At 39.2% G+C, this 21,949-nt stretch overlaps 3 protein-coding genes across 4 annotated transcripts; 2 read left to right on the forward strand and 1 right to left on the reverse strand.

Annotated features, from left to right (window-relative positions):
- The first annotated feature begins 554 nt into the window (after window positions 1–554).
- On the forward strand, window positions 555–6,043 carry golt1a (golgi transport 1A). Its single transcript, XM_018667507.2, has 5 exons — window positions 555–712; window positions 2,567–2,658; window positions 5,158–5,336; window positions 5,647–5,710; window positions 5,848–6,043. Exons 1-5 carry the CDS (start codon window positions 688–690, stop codon window positions 5,875–5,877), a joined length of 390 nt encoding a protein of 129 aa, XP_018523023.1. The 5' UTR covers window positions 555–687; the 3' UTR covers window positions 5,878–6,043.
- Window positions 6,044–6,524: 481 nt separating this feature from the next.
- Window positions 6,525–9,667, reverse strand: kiss1 (KiSS-1 metastasis suppressor). Its single transcript, XM_051074546.1, has 3 exons — window positions 9,634–9,667; window positions 7,828–7,953; window positions 6,525–6,849 (listed from the first exon to the last, which is right to left on the reverse strand). Exons 2-3 carry the CDS (start codon window positions 7,916–7,918, stop codon window positions 6,629–6,631), a joined length of 312 nt encoding a protein of 103 aa, XP_050930503.1. The 5' UTR covers window positions 7,919–7,953; window positions 9,634–9,667; the 3' UTR covers window positions 6,525–6,628.
- A 594-nt stretch (window positions 9,668–10,261) lies between these two features.
- On the forward strand, window positions 10,262–21,720 carry optc (opticin). Of its 2 annotated transcripts, XM_018667523.2 has the most exons (7): window positions 10,262–10,808; window positions 14,346–14,573; window positions 16,973–17,129; window positions 17,256–17,414; window positions 17,505–17,707; window positions 19,300–19,395; window positions 20,191–21,720. In XM_018667523.2, exons 2-7 carry the CDS (start codon window positions 14,355–14,357, stop codon window positions 20,356–20,358), a joined length of 1,002 nt encoding a protein of 333 aa, XP_018523039.1. In that variant the 5' UTR covers window positions 10,262–10,808; window positions 14,346–14,354; the 3' UTR covers window positions 20,359–21,720. The 2 variants fall into 2 exon arrangements, with proteins under 2 accessions (XP_018523039.1, XP_018523040.1); XM_018667524.1 differs by lacking the exon at window positions 10,262–10,808 and having other exon boundaries at window positions 14,274–14,573.
- The last annotated feature ends 229 nt before the right edge of the window (window positions 21,721–21,949 follow it).

Consider the following 21,949-nt stretch of genomic DNA (forward strand, 5'->3'; position numbering starts at 1 on the left):
TTTTGGGAAAGCTGGCTTTGCAAGGTACAAATTACCTCACACTGGAGGAAGCTGAACTACAGCAAAGCTATACTAGGGATAAATCTAGTTTGGTTAACTAAAGCTACTTAGAAAAAGCGGTTCATTTGTAAGCGGTTCATAAGAGGCACTTTGTAAGAAAAAAAATGAGCATACTGACAGTATATATGTGATATGAAATTAGAACAAAATATAATACAAAAACTCACTCTCCCGCTATACGTGCTTGATTTGTTCTTTCCAATTCTTATCTTTCTTGTTTGTTAGAAGTACTCAAATAATTTACGAAAGTAAAAGTAAAGGAATCCTACAGATTACAAGTTTCATTACAATCAAAGTCCTCCACAAATTTATCAGTAAAATTATTAAGATCAAAGACGGGCAACTTTTAAAGACAGTCATATGAAGTATAGAAGAGAAGGGACAAACGCATTGAATGCCTCTCAATGGTTGATGACATCATCCAGGTATCTGACCCTTTACCCGAGAATCCCTAGTGTTTATGACGGGGTCAGTGTGCGCCTGCTCTGGTTAATGTTCACCTTACACAGTGACAACATCAACACACAAAGGTCACAGTTGAGAAAAAGCGAGGACTCATATGTTCTTTACAGACAAAGTGAACCAAAGCCAACAAGTTAGAGAGGAGGGGAGGCATAACGGATTACCATGGTGGCCATCACAGAGTTCCAGAGTAAGTGTTCTCACAGTTCCTCTCTTTTGAAGTGTTAGGGTAAACTGCTATCCTCTGAGTGATTCATGGAGCACCAAGTAGTGGCTTCATTTCTGAATATAAAAACATGCATGCTGAAACAATGTATCTCAAGCTGAAAAACTACAGGATAATAAGAGGGTGTAATGTCTGAAAGCACAGTGTTACCAGTTAAACTCACATTTGTCACAGAAGCACTTTGAGGAACTGACTGAGGCTCGTGTGGTAAAATTAGGACTACAAGTAGTCCTACAACATTAGTCAACAGAGTTATGAGCACTTTGTCATGATTAATTATCCAATGTGTCTACTATGTCTCAGTATATCGCAACATCCAAGAAGAGAGTTTTTTTTCCTCAGTAGCTAGACTCTGGATTGATTTAAAAAAACAAAAAAACAATATAAGCTCAATATAGAAAGTTAACTAAACCGGTTATCTGCTGATTAGTTTCTGCCCATGCAAGCAGGACGTGGCTGCTGATGGCATGTTATCACTGCTTAGGTGAGCCTGCATAACAATGAAATGGGATTATTCCATCACAGTACCACAAATGACGCTTCATCAGCAAAAGACAATGAAAACAGTGAATATGTGCAGTCCTTGAGCTTTTAAGTGGAATAAGAAAAATGAGAAAGAGTGAGAGAGTGAGAGAGAAAGAGAAAGAGAAGAGAGAAAGAGAGAAAGAGAGAGAGAGAGAGAGAGAGACCAAGAGAGAAGCAAGAGAGGCTGTGTGTGACCATGATCATGATCATAGATGTATTTCCTTGATTTTAATGAAGTGTGAGGGAGCTCAAAGATATTTTAAGTGTTGGACAAGTTACTGAAAATGAGTGATTAGTCACAGTAACTGAGTTTCTTTTTTACTGCAGAAAACTAATTCAGATATTCAGTAAAGTAACATATGAGTTACTTTTAAATATATACTCCAATTCTCTTTTTAATGCACATATAGCTATATTATTTTAAGCGTTACTGACACTCCTGAATGTGGGAACACGACAACTGTCAAATTTTATCTTTGATTGTATGCATTATCACCATGATAAGGTAGGTTATGGAACAATAAAACACAACTGAAATATTTTGATATATTTGTCACAAGTATTCTTTAATGCTAATTAATTGAATTATGACTTATTTGCAACACTGTTAAGTCAAATGACAGCTGCATTTGTCTGCTGTATTGAGTTTAAATTGAGCTACTCTAAATTTTAGTAATAGCGATTTGTTACACTACCCATCACTGCCAAAAGTAGTGGTGTTACAGTAATGTAACATGCCTCCTAATATTGAAGGATAACATATTATCATTATCAACAAATCCTATGAAAAGACAAATACAAGTGTTGTTATCTCACTGTGCCCACATTATTGTCCAAAAAAACTGTCCTATTGAAAACACATCAGTGAGCCCCACTGCTGCACTACTGGCTGACATGTTGCTTAATTGCCATCAACACACATACTGCAGTTTATTTTGATATTTTTTTTGTCCCTCACACATTACTACAAATGAAACTATATATTTGTGAGTCATTTTTAAAGATTTTAGATATCTACAAAGACAGGTTCAGGAAGTCAGAAACAACTGAAAGTATGATCAACATAGTGTTACATTTGGTCCTTCATGAATTTTGTTATGATAAGAAATGAGAAAAGATTATGAAAAATGTAGGATCATGTAAGCCTTATCTTTTAAATCACAAGTCTACATTCTGCTGTAAATGAGACATGCTGTATTAGAACTGCAGGTTATATTGTTTTTATAATACAGCCATGATGTTTGTGGTCTTGCTGTAATTTTCTTATTTCTCATTTCTATATTTGTGTTGCAGAGATTGGTATTGGTGTGATGGGATTTGGTTTATTCTTCCTGCTCTTTGGTGTGCTGCTGTACTTTGACTCTGTCTTGCTGGCATTTGGGAATGTGAGTAATCGTTCATGCCACACACATCTGCTCATTGTCAACAGCATACCATCACTGACTCATATCATCAGTCAAATACAAAACTAGTTCAGTTACTAGTAAAGTTACTAGTTTCCAACCTTTGAGAATAAATTAGCAGTCATTGTGAGCTGTGTCAGCTGTTCAATAAAGTGCAACTTTGATCAAAGTGGTAACTCAGGCTGTCAAATACATGTAGCACAGTCAAAAGTGCAATAATATAAGTAAATATAAGTAAGATAAAAAGGATATACAACTACTGTACAAAATGTCCTCAACACTTTAGTATAGTACTTGAGTAAATACATTTCATGACTGACTTTCTCTCACAAAACTAACTTGTGGTATTTGTGTTTATTTGATTCACACTGATTTTACATACTCTACTACATACTCAACTCACTACAAATCAGTGTTCTCACTGTCTGCTTACCATCACATCGTTAATGACAAATGATATTAAAATTTCCTCTTCTCAAATTTATTGAATGAAAAGATTGTGCAGTTTGAACCTGAGATAGTAGAATAGAATATCACAGTATGCCAACACAAAAAAACTAAACCAAAAACAATCAACAAGAGGCCATGCTGGAGAAGGAACTATTCCCTTTTACGCTCAATTAGCTGCATTTTGATTAAAACCAAAACTCTTCACTTCAGCATGTTTGTGCATGAAAGCACAAACACGAAATAAAGTCCAACTACTGAGAAGTAGAGTACCCACTCACTGAATATGTAACAATGTCCTATTAAAACTATTCAGTCACTTATTCAAGCATTAATCACAAGGCTGACATAATCAGAGCATTTCAGTTACAGCCAACAGACTCTGTGTTTTCATGCAAAATACTTGAAATAAAAAAGTGCAACTACTGGGATTTTTTTTGAAACTCAAATTATGTAGCTTTAGCTGAGAATCCTCACTGAATCTATGACAACCAACACTGCACTATGGAAAAAAAACCTGTTTCTTCAGTAGCAGTTTTTTTTATCCAAAAACTAAATAAACTAATAAATCAAACAAAAAGTGCAATTCAAAATGATTGATTGCCTTATCAGCAGGTAAATACTGTACAACATTGTGCTTTCAAGAAAATTAAGCAGCACTCACTTCAACCTAAGGTGTAACAGTGACACCAAAGACCTGAGTTTGGAGAAATTAATGGGAGAACTGGCCATGTGTTTTGCTCCTGACAAGTCTCAATGTCTGAAGTTATAATAGACAAAGCAACTCTGTGGTCATGCTCAATGCCCAGTCTGTCACTGTGTTTTGTCTTCAGCTGAACCAGAGCTGAGAAGCTACACTCACAGAGACAGGTAGATAGGTAGTGCTGAATGGCAGGAGGATTTCTACTGCTCGAGTGGCAAGGGAAGGATACTCATCACAGTGCTGCACCAGAACTGGGAGAGGCTTACCTTCGTGAATGCTGATTCCAAAGGGGTCGTGTATCCAGTCGTCATCCCTCTGTTTCTCGGGAAAGTTTCTCCAGAAGTTTATTCAGATCTGTCATGATCCTTTTCTTCATTACATTGTTTTCCTGCCGTGTCCAGTTGCTGTCCTCCATGACAGGCATTGGGGATCATGTTTAAATATGACTTGCTTTAGTTTTTAGTTTATCCGCTGCGGATTCATCCAACGCCTCTCTGACCATGTCCATGGCTGCAGGTAAGATGAGGTCCTCTGCAATGGTGTGGGGCTTCTTTAACTTTGCTATACTATGTGCTACCAGGTAAGACGCAGTGCCTGCTTCTTGCTTCGGGCACGAAGAAGTGAGACACCTTTGTGATGTCCTCGGGTCTTGAAGTTGTCTTCCGAAGTACTCAACAGGTGTTTTGTTTCCAAATACCGCTTCAGTTTTGACGGCTTCATGCTTTCACGTGCCAACACCTCGCCGCACAAAACACATTGAGGTTTTTGTCCTCCTTTGTCCTAAACATGAGAAAAGCCACATCTCTCGCGTCGCACCTGCGTTTCGCCATGCTCAATTAGCACAAACTTTGTGGATCTTCTTCTATGGTGAAATGGCGGGTGTCACCTGCCACCTACTGCCACTTACTGTTAAGGAGTGTGAATAGATGACACGCTGATTTTCCCCCCCACCCCACCCCCTTTTGGTTTTTTGCCCAGGCAGAGGCCCGCGACCCACTTTTGGGTCCACCAGTTGAGAATCACTGCTCTAAGGAATCTCTGAGTGACATAAGGCTTTTTATCCATTAAACACATGTGGAAAACAGATTTTCTCACATACAGTTACATCTGTGCATCTTCTTACAGTTATGCAAAAGAGTTAACAGGTTAATCATGAATACCTCAGCAACACCTGCTGGACAACACACATAATGCAGTGGTAGGAATTAGTCAAATGATTTCAATGAGAAGACAGTTGCAGAATAAAACAGTCATACTGCAACAATGTGTTTAATATTATTATTATACAATGTGTATAATATTAATATTTTGTGTGATTGCCCTCCCCTTAGATCCTGTTTTTGACTGGGTTGACATTCATCACTGGTTTCAAAAGGACAGCCCACTTCTTCTTCCAAAGACACAAGTTTCGAGGTTCTTTTTTCTTCCTGGGGGGCGTGTCTCTGGTGTTGTGCCGTTGGCCAATCATTGGAATGCTGGTGGAGAGTTATGGCTTTGTGCTTTTATTCAGGTAAGATTAGATAATGAAACAAAACAACAAGGCTGCAAATTAATCTTTGTCTCTGATGATAATAACAGTAATCATAATCATAATAATAAGGTTGCCTGTTTGATTTGGGAATGCCATGTTCTGAAAATAAATTTACTGTACATCATAACTGAATTATGCATATACAATAGTCGATCATTTGTTGAAGCTATTAAACTCAGTCATCTCTTAATTCGTCTGTATCTCATAATGCACAGTACCTGATCATATCAGATTGTAATTGATGTGATGTAGTGTTTCAACAATAAAACTGTTTTGTTTCTTGCTGTAGGTCCTTCTTCCCCATGGTCTTGGGATTTGTGCTGTCAGCTGTTAATATCCCTTTCCTCAATGCCGTATGTTTTGTTCTTGGCTCAGTAGATTAATACTTAATAGGATTATTATTAGGAGTAGAAATAAAACAATTTGAAATATCTCAGAGATGTGACTGCACGAATTTGGCAGATAATGAAATCTATTCTTTTTCTGTCAGTTTTTCTCCAACAGCTCCTCCATGGTCTGAGCAGAGGAACATGTTACAGCAGTGAGAGAGAAGAGGGGTGGGGGTTGACCAGTAAGAGTAGTTTATTTTTACAATGTACTGTATTTTGTACCATATTAGGTTACAATTAATAACCAAGAAGTCAAATGCTTAAAAGCTACAAAATAAAAGAAAATCTTGTTGTACAGATGCTGTTTTCACTTAGTGTTTTTTTTATAATCTTCATTTTTATAATGAAAAATGAATTTCCCAATATAGTCTGAAAGATTCACATACACAGGCTTACTGTATAATATTCCCTGTGGATGTCTTCATGGGACCATCATTCCACATGTTACATTAAAAGGTGGCAGATTAAAGGACAGGCAAAAACTATGCTGCATCCTGTGCACTAGTGTAATAATAACAGTAATATGAATCAATATAATAATAATAATAATTAATAATTATTTAATGAATTACCTTAATGCAGGTATGTATTTATTGGTTAGCTCAGATTTTCATTGCAATTTTTTGTTTGAGCCATAAAAAACAATACTTTTGCAAAATTTGTAAAATCCTGGTTGGAAATCTACTGGGGGGTGTGCAGTTTAGCTCCCCCCTTTCTTATGTGTAGAGTAACATGAAGGAAACAGATCCTTAAATAGTCTTTGAAACTGATTTTTTTATTGAGCAACATTATGTATTTTCTTTCACTCTGAATATACAAATGAATTTAATCTGTGAAAACATCAGACCTAACACAGAATAACAACAGACATCAGGTTTTGTGTCATTTTCCATAACGTAGACCAAAAGAATTGAGGTTGTATGAGGATACATCTTGACGTTTCTTCATAGTCTGAGGGAGGACCACCTTTGGGATCCACCATCCTGTCCTGAGAAACTTTCCATCAGTTAAATGGATTTCAACAGCACGTAAATTCCCAGTATTTGCTGATGGTGGCATTGATGCATGGCTTAAATCTCTCAGGGCTTTGAGTATTGATTGATCTGAGGGACAAACAAGACAAAGATCTATGACTTCCATGTTTTTGACTTAGTTAACTTTTTCATAAATTCGTTATTAAAACTGAAACAGTTTCAACAGTTAAAGGAAAACAAAGGAAACCTTTTTTTGCTTTCGTTTACTTGCTCTTTTTGGTTTGAGCTTCAACTGGGATTTTTCCAGAGATCAGACCATCAGTTTCACACATAAACGTGCTGTTCAGCCTGACAAAAATGTTGTACAGTGTCCGATGCGGAGGACGCTGATGTCACTGGACGCTGATGTCACTGGAGGCAATTTTTTTTCTACTTTGCATGTCAACATGTTTTTGAAGTATATACCTATGCTATCTTAGGTACTTTCACACAGAATGCAAATATTACACAGGGAGCTTTCATACTGTGAATAAAGGCATCACAAGCACATAGACTGCCAGAGGCTGCTCTGGGTCAACAAGAGTGGTAGTTGATCCTCTGCTTCCTCAGATATATCTCTGGTATTCTAAGGAGGACCTCAAACTGCTCCACCAACATCCTAAAATATGTCTGGGACTGACTAGGTTAGAGCTCAGCTTGCAGGTGAGTACTTCACACATTTGCATTGTTTATTCGTGTTGTGCTGTATGTGTAAAGCCCTTTAGGCTTGGATACTGTTAAAGTACAATAGTTGTGTTATAAACTGAGAGAGACAGTAATTTGATTTTTCAGGAAGGAACCATTATCAGAGATGATGGATGATACACATGGTGCTGGACAAACGTCTCATGAACACACTGTCATCTGTCTGTACCAAACACACTGTCAGTCATTTACTGGATCTCATGTATATAACTCAACCTTAGGGGTCTTTTTAGGTGATCACATTTATGTCCTTCCTACTTACATGTGTAAGGCTATGAGCTCTAACAAAACAGTACTGTTGCTGAGTGTAATTAATCTGTATTTGCAGAATGCTCTTACAAGCCTCTAGAACTCTTACTGTACCTTTACTGTAGTGGGTGGATTTCAAACTGCCGGTGGTGTAGACCTCTGTTGACAAAGCAGCCATCATCAGAGCAACAATGAGCCATGGCATTGTCACAATCAGTATGTTAGAGCTGAGAAATTCCTCTGCAAGCAGACAGAAATGGCTGGAGTGTTATTAATCCCAGGGAAGGTTAGGTTGGCATTTTGGGCCTATAAACATTTCCTGCAAGGTCAACCCAAATATCAGTCTTGCAAGGGAAAATGGGAAAAGCTAAATGGTTGCACCACATTCAAAGCCTGATTGATCCATTTGCCTCTAGTAGGGTAAAAGGTACAATCAAAAAGCTCAGAGACTGTTCCTCTAACAAGCAAAAACTGGACCTGGATTTAAATTTGGTCACCATCCCCTTTATAATCACCTTCTGCAGCTATATAACCCTCCCAGCAGTCTTGCCACACGAAGAACTCACCCGGGAAGTCCTGTCACGTAAGAGCATCAAGAACTTTCTGCAACTCGAACTGGAGCTCCACTGCGTCAAAACGACAACCTTTTAACTTGAATTTAATTTTAGGGAATAGGAAGAGGTCACAGGGAACCAGAACTGGTGAGTACGGTGGCTGGAAAATGATAATTGTGTCGGTGCAGCTAGAGCATTGTGATAATGAAGCACTCAGTAGCCCTCGCACCACAGGTTAGCTTGTTTGTGCCAAATGTCCTATGACACCCCCTGTGATGATGTACTGTACTCCTGACCTGATGCACCTTCTTCAGGCTTCCCTCTGCAAAGACTGCTGTTTGGTGTCTGGGTCGTAGTCTCTCATCACAAGTCAACTCTCATCACTGCTGATGATCCTCAACATGAAGGTTGGTTCCTCACAGATTTTGACAAAGGTCCAGATATTGATTACATGACAAAACACAGAATACTGACTTCCAAAAGTTACTGCGTGCACCTGCTGCATCCACAATACTGTGCTGCACTCCATTCGTTTGCAACAGGAACAGTCTCTTAAGCTTTTTCATTGCATCATATTAACCCCCCCACAGGCAATTTACACACTTTTGTTTCTAAAATTGAATGCCAGGTTTTACCCCAGGTTTGTTTTAAGTCATTTTGTTTGGAATAATTTGATCAAACACAAATTTATATGCTTCATGTAAGCATGATGATTTTGTATGATCATATTACACCATATGGTACACCCATCCATCCATCCCTCCCACACTTTTGTGTCCTATCCCCTTTCTTTTACATTGACTTTCAGAGAGACTGAGTGCAGCTGGACCCTGGTTGCTGTGGAACGCATCACACCGATATCAGCACCAACACACCCCGCAGAGATGAAAAACAATTTTTTGATCAATATTTCATCAGTGCCTGTTGTTTACGTCAGTGGTCCTGTTTGGAAAGTACTCTGTGCTCTGTGTGTAGCTGTGAGGTTACAATAATAATAATAATAATAATAATAGTTTAAAAAAAAAAAAAAAAAAGCTAGCTACAGCCCTGATGGTAGTGTAGCTTAACTATTCTCAGTGAGGAGTAATTGTAACCTCACCATAGCTACAGTTTCTACTAAACTACCACAACACTGTTTGAAAATGTATAACCTGTAATATATAATATTTGGTTCAATTTAAATTTGACATTGCCATTAACTAGACTTGATGAAAGCACTCATAATGTTTGAACTGTACAGACTAGTACCATACATACTATAAACAGTTTCTGCCTAAATGTTAATAAAACAAAACACCTGACCTCATCATCATATTACCAAACAAAGACCAAAGAGGGAATATGAAATGTGATGTTCTGGTCTTACCTGTATGCTGTGAGCGAGCACTGAACGAGACCTCCTGTCCCCCTACTGGTCCAGAGGTCTCTTTTGTACGGCGACACCCCATGCGTCACCATCACTGATCGCTGGTTGGTGGTGTGTGTGGTGCCACATGTGCTCCAGCACAATCACACAGCACCACTACCCCTCGTATCCTTCCTGTTCATCCAACTCTTCTTTTCAGATTTGATATTTTACAAAGATCAGTAAAATATCAAAACATTGATTCCCATGTGTGCACCCAGATATGAATTAGTTATTACTTTGGTTTTTCTATAACAAACATGAAATGAGGTTTTCGGTCAATACAAAAGCCTGGAGGTCATGACAATAAGAACACAATGAAAGTGAAGTGGGCTGAATAATAGACACTAAAAATATATGCTTGATATTGCATAGAACCCTCAAACTCCAAGGCCTCTGGTAGAGGACCCAAGCTTAAGGAAGACACAGACACACCACAGCAAACTACTTCCAACAAGATAATGCACCATGTCACAGAGCAGAAGTCACCTCAAAAAGGTTTCATGAACATGACAGAGAGTTCAGTGTACTTCAGTCATCAGATCTGAATCCAACAGAACACTTTTTGGATATGGTGGATAGAGAGATTTGCAATATGAATGCCCATTCTCAAAAGTATGCCCCCAACATCTTGTAGAATCTATACCACAAAGAACTGTGGCTGTTTTGAGAGCAAACACGGGCCCTACCCAGTATTAGAATGATGCTCCTAATGAAGTGCTCGGTGAGTGTACATGTGTATGTAAATATGTGCATATAGAAAAAAAGAGTTCCAGAGTGAGTTCATAAATACTGTTTTTGTCTGCTGCTGAAGCTACTGTATATAGTTGATCAAAACCTGCTGCACTGATTCTGGCGACTGTTGTGGCTGCGTGTGTCTATGTTGAGGGGGACACTAGTGACAGCTGAGTACACATTGACTGAAATGACCTGCACAACCCCCCTCTTGTTCTGCCACGTCATCCCCCTTCTTTCCCCACATAAGAAGGCATTGTCCACAATCCATTCTGAGGCCAAGTAAACAACAGGGGACCAGTCTGAGAGCCCTCAGGGAATGAGGCAGCCATTAATAGCAACAGGATTAGAAGGACTGAAGTTTTGTGGAGTCTTCAGGGGAACACAGGATAAACAAAGCAGTAAGTTCTCTGCAATTATTGTCAATTGTTTCCTAATGTTATTCAGGCAGGTGAAAATCATGTTTCATCAAGTGCTGAGTCAGTTCAGGCTCTGTGACAGTGATGATGATTTGCTATGATGGGTAATCCATTGCTCCTGGATGAAAACAATAAATGGGAAAGAGATTGATTGTGTTATTTCTGATATTTGTCTCATTTGCTGTGGCTCATATAATCACTGCTGGAATTCCTAATTCTTTCTGTGTGCAGCTCACAGCACAGTAAGCAGTGCAAGATTAAGAGCTGTTAGTGTGAAATTAACATTTGTTTGTGAAATTGTGGGTACTTTATCTACAACTCCAGTCTGTTGGAAGAGAGTCCTGATGGTTACCATTCAGATCTACTGCAGTTGGACCTGTGTGCTTTTATCAGTAGCATAAGAATAACTAATCCATTTATGATGTAACTAATGGAAAACCCTGCACCAATGCCCGTAGAACTGTCCCAGCAGGCCAGCATTCACATAGTCTTGTCAGATTTCAAAGCAAACATTCCTCTGGCATTCTGACCAAACAGCCAACAATGTTCCTTGGACTCACTAATTAGGGAAGGGACCAGGACAACACTAATATTCAAACTCTTAAACTCTAATATTCAAATCTAAGAAAGGCTGATGAACATAACAAATAGTCCAGATATCTGATAAAAGAAAACACTGGCAACACTATAAACACAACAGTATGAGTTGAGGACATCCAAATTCAACAGTTCACCATGTCATAATTTCAGCCTTTAGATTTACATAAGCTGCTCCTCTCAGTTCAGATCTTATTCATTAGTCATTACCAGATTCAGACCTTTTTTCCAGTATCGATAAATTAGAGCAATAAATTAATTAAGGCAATTTGTTGTTGAGAAACAATCTTCTGAGCTTCCTATCACACAATCTTGATCAGTTGATGCAGTTTGTCTGACCATGTCAAGGAGTTGAAAGCTCCAGAGTAGCTACTAAATGGACCTTGTGCTGAGACTGACTGTATTTTTGATGCTGTTTCCTAGGTTAATTATGAAGATAATAAGATCATAAAAGATTATCTATCTAATCATCTACATGTTGTTAATTTCTTTATCAGAGAGAGAGAGGGAGAGAGAGAGAGAAAGAAAGCAAGCAAAATTTTTCCATACTAACTCACAACAACCAATGATGAAGAGTGGATGTATGTGACATATGAACAAAGAAAGAAAGAAAAGGCGAGCAAGTACTTAGCTGAGCTAAAACCCAACTGATGAGCAACAAAAAATGAGCAACCAACAACATAAAGCCACAATCAGAATCAGGATGATCAGAATCAACATGTCTGAAGCAATGGAAGAGTTCCAGAGAATTGTTGACATTCAGACTGCACATCTTGCACCCGCTGTGGTGGTCATTAGGGGCAGTTGTGGAAAGCAGTTTTGTCAGCTTTTCTTTTCAAAAGCATGTCCTTTAAGCTAAAGCCTAAGGACCCTGACATCTCTCAATTTTTGTCACACAAACTACCAGAGGAGGTCAAGTCCATTTCATTTGTATAGCCCAATATCACAAGTCACAATTTTGCCTCAAGGGGCTTAACAATTTGTATGGCATATGGGCCCCTCTGTCCTTAAACTCTTGAATCATTTTAGAAGATCAGGTAGGTGTGAAGGGGCAAGATTTTGAATGTCATTAGAGACACCTTTAAGTCTGATCTGGCGTGGATAGAAAGCCTGTGAGGGGAGGCTAAAATTGGTGTAATGTGGTCAAATTTTGTGGATTTAGTTAAAATTCTACCGAAACGTAAGGATGATCAAATTAGCATGGTTTATGGTCAACAACAAGTAAAATGAGCAGAGTGATATGGTGGAAGCAAATAATTTCTAGTCTGTAACTATAATCTATTTGTATCGAATTTTGAGAAGTCGATATATGTCTATATCGATAGGGAAATTAAAAATGTACTTATTTTATCATTAGCCCTTATCAGGAGTAGAATGTTAAGACTGGCCTACCGTGAGCTGCAGCAGCTGCAGACTTGGCTGGTAACCATGGAAACACAGGGATCTCTCGGACGCCATGTCTGGTGTCTCAGCAGTTCAGCTTTAGTTGAGTTTACTCATAGACTTAGTTTGTTGCAGGTTTCTCTGCAGGCAGTCGCGTAATCTGTGGGCCTCTCTCGCGGGCTGAGGAAAAATAAACACTTATGTAGCCTACTGAACCTTTTCTGGATAAATTTAGAGGAGGCTAATGTCGGCCAGACGACTCTAAAACTGTCAAAAATCTTCAGAATAAAAATGCAGGATTATCAAAAAATAAGTCAGAATTATTCAGATACTTTTGCTCCTTTGGCTTAACTTGACAGCTTGGTTTTTAGAACAGATGAGACATAGGCCATGCCGGTCAACTCAAGAAGTGGTGAGACATCAGTCGGGTCAGTTGACTCATTAGCCGTCTGGGCCTTGATCGTGAAATGGGGCAGCTGAGGCTCAGGATTGCATGGCAGCTGATTTCCAGGGTTGCTAGGCAGTGGAGGTACTGGGTCACTGGGCAGCAGAGGCTCTGAATGAACTGGCCATATAAGGCTGAACCTGAGGCTGGTAGCTGGAAACCAGAGGCCAAAGCTTGGGCTAGTAACTGGAAATCAGTGGCTGATGCTTGGGCTGGTAACTGGGAACTTGGAGCTGAGGCTTGGGTTGGTAATAGTCAGGGAAACAGACTAGAAGATGACAAAGATATGGAGCCAGTCCAGGACAGGTCTTTAGGGAACAGTTAACTAATAAGATAAAAAAAACAGACAAGGAGCACACAAGAGACATACAAGGAAAGTAATTACAAAATAAAGCATAATAAGACTGACAGGGGACGGGGTCATGACACATTATACAGATTAATACGTGGAAATGGCTCAAATTCAACAAACAAATGCCAGTCAGAGACAGGACCAAGTTGCTTTCAATGTAATTAGTGAATCAATTGAATAAAATGTTTCAGCAGCATAAATGGAGCTGTAAGGTCAAACAGGACTAAGATGGAGCAGAGGCCAGCATCAATTGCTTGGTGGAGTTCATTTGAAACACTAAATAAAGCTCAAATCAGATGGGATTTAATTTCTGAAATTGACAGTAGGAACTCACATAATCCATCTGTTAGGTATAAACCACTTTTTCTAAAGCTACAACAAAAAAGTAAAAAGTTCTTTGATATTCAACAGTACGTTTTAGCTGAACATTTGCAAAACTTCTGGCTTTGTGCACAGAGCATTTAATAAATTGGCACTGTAGCCAGGAAGTCACCCCCCAAATGCAACTCCTCAGAATTTTGCAATTGCTTTGAATTTTTTGTATTTTATTATTAACATTTATTTATTTACTTTGTTGTTTTAAGATCACACATATTTAAATCTATTGAAAACTAAAACTAACTACTGGTAAAGTATCAACAGTATATTCTTAGTGTTCTTAGTGGCTCTGTTTTGACAATGACAGTGATTATATTGATAATGGTATATGACACCTTTTCTTCCTCTCTCTTGATGCCAGCAGGTAGTCTTCATGATTGAGCTGAGGATGTCTCTGCAGTCTCTGATGGTGGCTCTGATTTTGGGCCTCATCTGCCTCAGCCGCTGCCCTGGCATGGCAGCCCCTGCTGGGGAGACAGATGATGAAGCTTTTGACATGGAGAACTATGACCTGAACACTGACATGGAATGGGAAAACCTGGACGTCAACAGTTATGGAGACACTTACGATTATGATGACTTGGACCAAGAGGTGAGGGGGACAAACAGATGGGATGCAGTTCATATTTGTACTTTTTATCAATGGTGGTAATTTAAAAATGAATGGCAATGAAACCCCGTGGGCCCATCTGATTTAACCAATCAGATTTCAAGTTGGCGAGGCCAGGGCCTTCTAGCAGGCCTTCGCTAACATCAACAATCTCATGTAATTTGATTGAATGGTCAGAGAGCATACTGGTCAGGGCTAGCAAACTGCATCTATAGCTACTAGTTTCAGTGAGTAAAATGCATTTTACCTATATTTTATTGTTTATGTTTTTTTCATTAGTTAATATTGATGCTTCTGCTGGAGATGATGCGTGTGGCTCAGTTGTGGCTGCAGTGTTTGGAGACCTATTGAATTGTGTTCATTGTATTTTTATAGCATTGCTTCAGTAATGGCATTTATTTATTCTGGCTACATGACATGCCTGTCTGTGCAGAGTTCTGTTATACTACTTGCTATATTATTATTTTATACTTTACTGTTCTGTGTTTTTATTCTTGTATTTTTATGCCTAACGCCAACAGAGTGGCTTGATAATTTTGTTGTTTGCCCTGCTTACAATCACAACAAAGCTATATTCATATTCATATTCACAACTTTTTTTGCTGTGAGGTGACAGTGCTAACGACTACACCACCATACTGCCCAAGCTGGCTGTAGTGAAAAACATACTAACCACTTTCCCATCCCTTAGTGTCCATTTCTCGATTTTGATCAATGTTCCTGGGTCAAGACCCACCTTCTCCAGTCTGTTCTGAGAAAGACAGAGAGAGAGAGAGAAAGCGCACCAGATTATTACCTTTACCTTCAGTGATGGTGAAAAGTTGTCAGTGTTATGTAATGTTGCTATCAACAGATCTTTTCCCTCCATTTAGGGAACTGCACACATCATATATAAAAATAGGTGAGATGTGGAAACTCGAGATGATGCTCTGCAGCAAGACCCACATCTCACTGCCATGCTGGTAGTGTGTCCTGGGCATAACAGAATTGACTTCTGAATGATTCACTGCTCTGCATTTGAGAGGAGAGGTAGTTATGTAAATGCTGACACTAGGTGAGCAGGAATAACTTCAGAGATTATAATGCTGACTGGATTTACTAAGGAGGCACTGCGTGGTGTTACTGCAGAGCAGAGGGACAAGGGCATTGCACGTGTGAACAAATATACAGAGCCTTTTCCACTGACCTTTTAGTAAATGAGAATGACACCTGTAACCATTGTGACAATACAAAGCTGCCGATAGCTGTAGCCTCAAATTTGAAGACAAAAAAAATTCAGATGAGATCAATTTTTTACTGACTGATTGACTGAAATAAGTAACATGTTAAAACAGAAATTTGACCAGTAGTAGTCAACATGTGTTTCAAAAGACTAAAACTAAATCAAAATTGGTCAGCAAAAATAATACAGCAGTCTTGTGCTTGTTGCACCAAATTGGACCAGTGGATCTGCTGTGCATAACTGTGGTTTAACAGTGCTCATCATCACTGCAGTTCAAGAATGCTGATGGAACAGGTACCTGCTGCCTTCACATGGCAAGTTTGGTACCAGTGTAAAGGAGTGGATACAGAGCAGAATGAACAAAACATGAAAAAAGGGGTTTGTGTGATTTAAGGGAGCTTTTTGTGCACGTGCCTTCACCAAATAAAGTGACTAAATGGGACACACATGCACTATGCTACAGACCTGCTCTGAGCAGATGGATGGCAGACTGTGCTGGACACACTCATTTTTGGCACCAACATTGCAGTATACTCTTGGATTTGATTGGCATCACCAAATCCTCTGCCATGCCTCTTCTATGGGCTTCTATGGGTGTTGTCCATAATATAATGGTGTGCTTTTTGGATGTAAGCTCCAAAATTCAAAGCAAACTGTATTGTCTAGATATCTAGAAGTGAATTGATTCAAATACTGAATCCATCCGCTAACTTCTACCAGGCTCAAAATTTAAGTTCATGCTTTAGCTGCAGTGCTCTCTCAAACTGAAAACAGCATATGGATGGTCTTGTACTGTACATTTTTTTGGCAAAATGGACATTCCCTCCTCTCCACCTGTAGCACTTAAAAAGAAGAGGGAACGAAAGCATAATATTAACAAGGAATATTAAAACATAATACCCACACCCAACAGTGATGTCACAAGGTGCCATCACAATCTGGAATACACTTTACATACTTGGAGGAAGGTGAGAACTTAAGCTTAAGCTTTAAAGTCACTGTTAATACATGAACTGGCTGTATTTGCTGTACAGCTTTCCCATTTATTGAACCTGAAAATGTTGCTTATTTTTAGTAATAAAATATCTGTGAAAAAGATATGAATTGGAATCTGACAAGAATTCTCTTTATTTCTCTCCTGGCTGCCCTGGGAGGACAGATTGAGGTGGGCACTGTAGCACGAGACACTCCCTCACCTGCCACCCAGCCTGCAGCTCAACACTATGAGGAGGGGGTGAGCCTGCCCAGCCTGCCTCCAGCTCCTGACTCCCTTGACTTCATCGGACCAGGACTCTTTGGTCCTGAGACTGGCCTGGGTAGGTCAAAGTATAAACTGGGTGTATATCTACTGTCAAAAAGTTCAACAGTCTTCAGCATTTGTATAAATACATGTGGTTTGCAAGTTTATGTATTTAAAAAGTCTTCCCTGTGTTTGTGTGCAGGCATGCCTACCTGCCTACTGTGTGTGTGTATTAGCGGGAGTGTGTACTGTGATGACATGAACCTGGATCAGATCCCACCCCTGCCCAAAGACACCACCCATTTTTACAGCCGCTTCAACAAGATCCGACATGTCAAGAGCTCAGACTTTATCAACCTCAGTGAGGAACCACTTTGTATATTCTGAAATTTACTGTACAGAAAAACGGTATAAGAATAAGAATGTTGTTGTTGTTTTGTTTTTTTTACAGATAAACTCCAGTCCATTGATCTAACAGGGAACCAGATCTCAGAGATGGATGAGGATGTGTTCCACTCTCTGACGCAGCTCCAGGAGTTATTGTTGGCTGATAACAACATGCAAGTCATGCCTGAGCTTCCAATCAACATGAAATTCGTAGATCTGCGCAACAATAAGCTGACCAGCCGTGGGTTACATTCTGAGGGATTCAAGGTTAATATCCTGCATATATGCTTATGATAAAAAACACAACAAAAAATTGGATTTATAAGTGACACACCACTGATTGTTAAGAATGCTTAGTCCCAGCACCATTTAAAACATAAATGGCTCTTTGCACTCATGAGCAAAACATGTTTCTCTGTGAAAAGTGACTCACCTAACAGCCATACACTGAAAGCCCCACACAGGCATCTAAGGTGAATGATACTCTATCCATGGCAGTCATCCTTAGTGCCTCTCAAACTTTCTTCTCTGGTTCCTGGAAACTCTGCATAATGAGAAAATGTAGTGTTTCAACCAAATGTCTCAGTAAGATGCCCTCTTCAATGTGAATCTGTTTTACTAAACATTTAGTGCACATACCTCTTTTCCTTGTAAGACTGAACGGGCAACATGGGCAACCGGCCAGGGCAGCATATTGTCAGGGGATGGTGCATGGGTGCTCAGAAAAAAAAAAAAGCAGCAGGCTTCTGCATGCTGGGAAGATCTCACAGACATGGTGGGAGATGGGGAGGAGGGCAGGGGAAGGTTAACCTCAAGTCTCCCCACTGGAATGGGGGAATCCATCTAACAGGGGACTTCTACAGTAGCCTACTAATGCAATTAGTAAAATCAATCAGACCACAAAATGCTACCAGGGCACCATACAGGCAAAACCGCTATTGCATGTGGCTTTTAGTGTTTACTTGTAGCTAGGTAGCTTCTCTGTTTTATCCCTTTGACATAGTTGCTATTACATTATCAAATTTACAAGAGGAACTATCGTCAGTGAATTGCACTTAATGTGTGAGCTCCTAGCCTGGCAGTAAACATAGGGCATACAAAGAACATCTGCACCAAGAGGAAAGCCTGTGGCAGTGCAATAAAAAATGTATGATCTGCAAGCAAAGGCAAAAATGTTCTGTAATGGTTTTTGTTTTGAAATGGAAATAGGTTTGATTTCAATTGATTCATATTTGATCTCTGATACTTAGCTTGCAATGCAAACAAGTTTACTTTCCATTAATTAGTTTTGGCCTCAGTTGATTGGTGTCAAATCTCAAAATAGTTTTTTTGGTTGTGATGATTTTTTTTTTTAAATTATTATTATTGCAAAGCCAAAGGTTTGCTCACAAAAATATTATATAAACACCTTTAATATGTTGTTGTGTGATCTCAACTGAAACACTCCATGGCAACAGAGTAATGTCTGGTCATCCTCTGCTAATGCAGGCCATTTGAAAGTTCTGGAAAAGTTTGACTAAGTCAACCTTATGCTGAGAAGAAGACTTAGCTTGCAAAAACCTCTGTTAAGGATATGGGTGAGGCTTCCCCCAACTTCCCCGAACTCCTCCACAGAGGACATGTTGGTCTGAGCCAAGCTCTGCTTTCCCTCCCTGAGACATTGAAAGGTTTGCCAGAACTTCCTTAAGGACAACTGAAAGTCTTTCTCCGTAGCCTCCCTGAAATCATCCCACACCCAAGTTTTTGCTTCTGGAGCTGCTGAAGCTGCAGCCTCTCTGGACTCCTGGTACCTGTCTTGTAGTTGCTTTGATGTACTTACTACTGTGTTATGTGTATGTGTTTATTTTCCCTGCATGCAGGATATGAGCCAGCTGGAATTCCTCTATCTGTCCAATAACAAGTTGGATTATGTCCCTACACCACTGCCACTGAGTCTGAGAGTGTTACACTTGCAGGTACAAGCACACGCATGGCATGCTTCTTCTTTGTCTCTAAAGTGAAATGTAGCTTTCAGCCAGGTAACCAGATAGATCACACATCAATTAAAAACAATATAAACTGCCAGCTACTGCAACAGAACACAATGAGGTGGGAATGGGAATGGGAATTTTTATTAGCAGCAAGCTGGGATCCATAATGCAGTTGTTGAACATGTTAAATTAGTTTCTAAGAAAATAAGAAAGGTCTTGTTCCTCCATGCTGTCTGTTTTACCACGGTTGAAATTAATTTCTTTTATAGTTATATATTGCATGTTTTGCATGTTAACTTAGTCTGTGTAGAAAAATACACTGAACAGCCTTGTAAAAATGGCAAGTAAAATTATTGGAACTCAGCAATTTGTGATATGACACAGGTTCATGTCACAAATTGCTGAGCCATGTATAAGAAGTGATGTTCTGCCTGACTGTAGGGGGAAACAGTTCATGACATGCAATACTGCATTGCCGTAAGAGAGGAGACCAAATTGAGAGAGCAATTTGTAAGCATTGTACTGTAAGCATGACTAACAATCCTTGGTGAATGTATCTCAGACAGCAAAAGATCCCCCACACCCCCATACCCCCCAGCCTCCCAAACAAAGTCTGAAGAATATAAACGTACTCTTTGGGAGGCCGCATTGTCAAGATACAACTGAAAGATAAAATACTGATTTAACTACATAGGGTCAACATTAACCCTCCACAAATGCTGAATGATAACACTTTTCAGTGTTAAGACATCAACTGCAATGTTTTTTCTTCACAATCAGAACAACAACATCCAGTCTTTGCATGAGGACACCTTCTGTAACCTCCATGATCGTAACTTCATCCGCCGTAACCTGGAAGATATCCGTCTGGATGGCAACCCTCTCAATATCAACCTGTTTCCCCAGGCCTACATCTGCCTTCCACGTTTGCCTGTAGGGAGTCACTGACAGCTACCAGACACCATAGTTCAGGCCCAAGTAGATAGAAATAATATAAGAGTAGAGGCGGTTTTGTGTGAATACTGGTAGTGTGGGTAAAATTATATGGGATTTGAGGGTTGTTTACAACACTACATGGTTTGTCTAAATATTCAATGCTAGTTTATGCCAACAATCTATAGAATTTGTAAGAAGGAAGCGTGTGAAACATCATGCCTGACAATGATTTTATTGATTGAATGATTTTTTTATTTTTTTTTAAATCTCTGTTAATTGATTTTCTGGCTTTATAAAGTCTTATACAGTTGTATATGGTTAATGTGTTAGCAAACACTTGGCTATTCACACTACCAGCAGACACAGAGTAACATTATTATTAATTTGGGAGTTATGCTTGTGTCCACCTGATGAAGAAATTAACTGTTAAATGGTCCATTGTATTCATGAGCTAGTCACTAACTTTGTCAGTTTGTTAGTTGGTGCTGGGTAGGTAGTGGATAGTATATTTATCAGACATTTTTGACTGAAAACATAAGCGTGGAGTATGTAGAAACCAAAACAAAGATCTGAAATAGGCTAGAAAGCTCTGTAGAACTGAGGTGAACTGACATTTTCATTTAGTTTATTAGGGACAGATTCAGTACACATAGAGAATTGCACAACAATTATCCACTGCAATACTGGTTGGGAACTGGGGAGTTTGGAGGCCACGCCAATGTTTTGGCCTCTTTTTTCTGAGCAGTTTTTTGCAATGTGCTGTTGCCATAGGGGTATGCACTTGGTCTGCAACAATGGTTTAGGTGGGTGACATGTGTCATGTAACATCTAGATGAGTGACAGCACCCACGGTTTCCTAGCAGAACTTAATGTAATGTAACAAGATGATCAATTTTATTCTCTTCATCTGTCAGTGATTTTAATGTAATGACTGATCAGTGTATGTGGTTGACCTTAAGTGTGCGTGTGTGTATCTGTATATATACATAAACACATCAGAGACTGGTTATAATCTCTGGGTTCAACACCACAAGCAACCCCCTTCACATTACACAGTCTTTAATCCATTGTTAGAATAACTATATTGCGTACTTCAGCTGTAATTATCAGTATTATTATAAATGGGAGAAGAAAGAGAAACACATCTCCTGCTATACAGAAATGCCATCTGCTGTGTCAATCAATGGTAAATCAATGTTCCAGGACACCTTTTACGAAAAAATGAAATTGTTTGTTTTTCTGTATATTCCTACATTTTCACAATAAATACAAATACCTGTATGAATGTACATATGAAAGGTTAGAATCATGTTGTTATGACATTCTGTGCCACTGTCAAGAAAACTTTTACAGTATAAAATGACATAAAACACATGTTCATGGATTTTATTACTCTAGTGTTGTTCTTTATATTTAGTCGTGTCCACTTCAGGCGGCTGCCCACCTATACAATCAAGTTTTTGAGGCTAGACTTTTAGAGCCCTTTATGTGGGTGTTCACATTCATAATGGATGGGGACATGTATCAGGTTTACAACTTGCAAGTGTAAAGAGGATTGTATGATCAGCTGGTTATGTGAAAATTAGAATACTTTGCATTGGCA

The sequence above is a fragment of the Lates calcarifer genome, linkage group LG12 (genome assembly GCF_001640805.2).
Source record: "Lates calcarifer isolate ASB-BC8 linkage group LG12, TLL_Latcal_v3, whole genome shotgun sequence".
NCBI classification, from domain to species: Eukaryota; Metazoa; Chordata; class Actinopteri; family Centropomidae; genus Lates; species Lates calcarifer.

Coding starts and splice junctions, on each gene's coding strand:
- golt1a (XM_018667507.2), top strand. CDS start 688: ATGGTGGCCATCACAGAGTTCCAGA. Junction 2,659..5,157: donor TCTTGCTGGCATTTGGGAAT/GTGAGTAATCGT, acceptor CCCTCCCCTTAG/ATCCTGTTTTTGACTGGGTT. Junction 5,337..5,646: donor GGCTTTGTGCTTTTATTCAG/GTAAGATTAGAT, acceptor TTCTTGCTGTAG/GTCCTTCTTCCCCATGGTCT.
- kiss1 (XM_051074546.1), bottom strand. CDS start 7,918: ATGCCATGGCTCATTGTTGCTCTGATGATGGCTGCTTTGTCAACAGAG. Junction 6,850..7,827: donor ATCCACCCACTACAGTAAAG/GTACAGTAAGAG, acceptor TTTGTCCCTCAG/ATCAATCAATACTCAAAGCC.
- optc (XM_018667523.2), top strand. CDS start 14,355: ATGATTGAGCTGAGGATGTCTCTGCAGTCTCTGATGGTGGCTCTGATT. Junction 17,708..19,299: donor TACATTCTGAGGGATTCAAG/GTTAATATCCTG, acceptor CCCTGCATGCAG/GATATGAGCCAGCTGGAATT. Junction 19,396..20,190: donor TGAGAGTGTTACACTTGCAG/GTACAAGCACAC, acceptor CTTCACAATCAG/AACAACAACATCCAGTCTTT.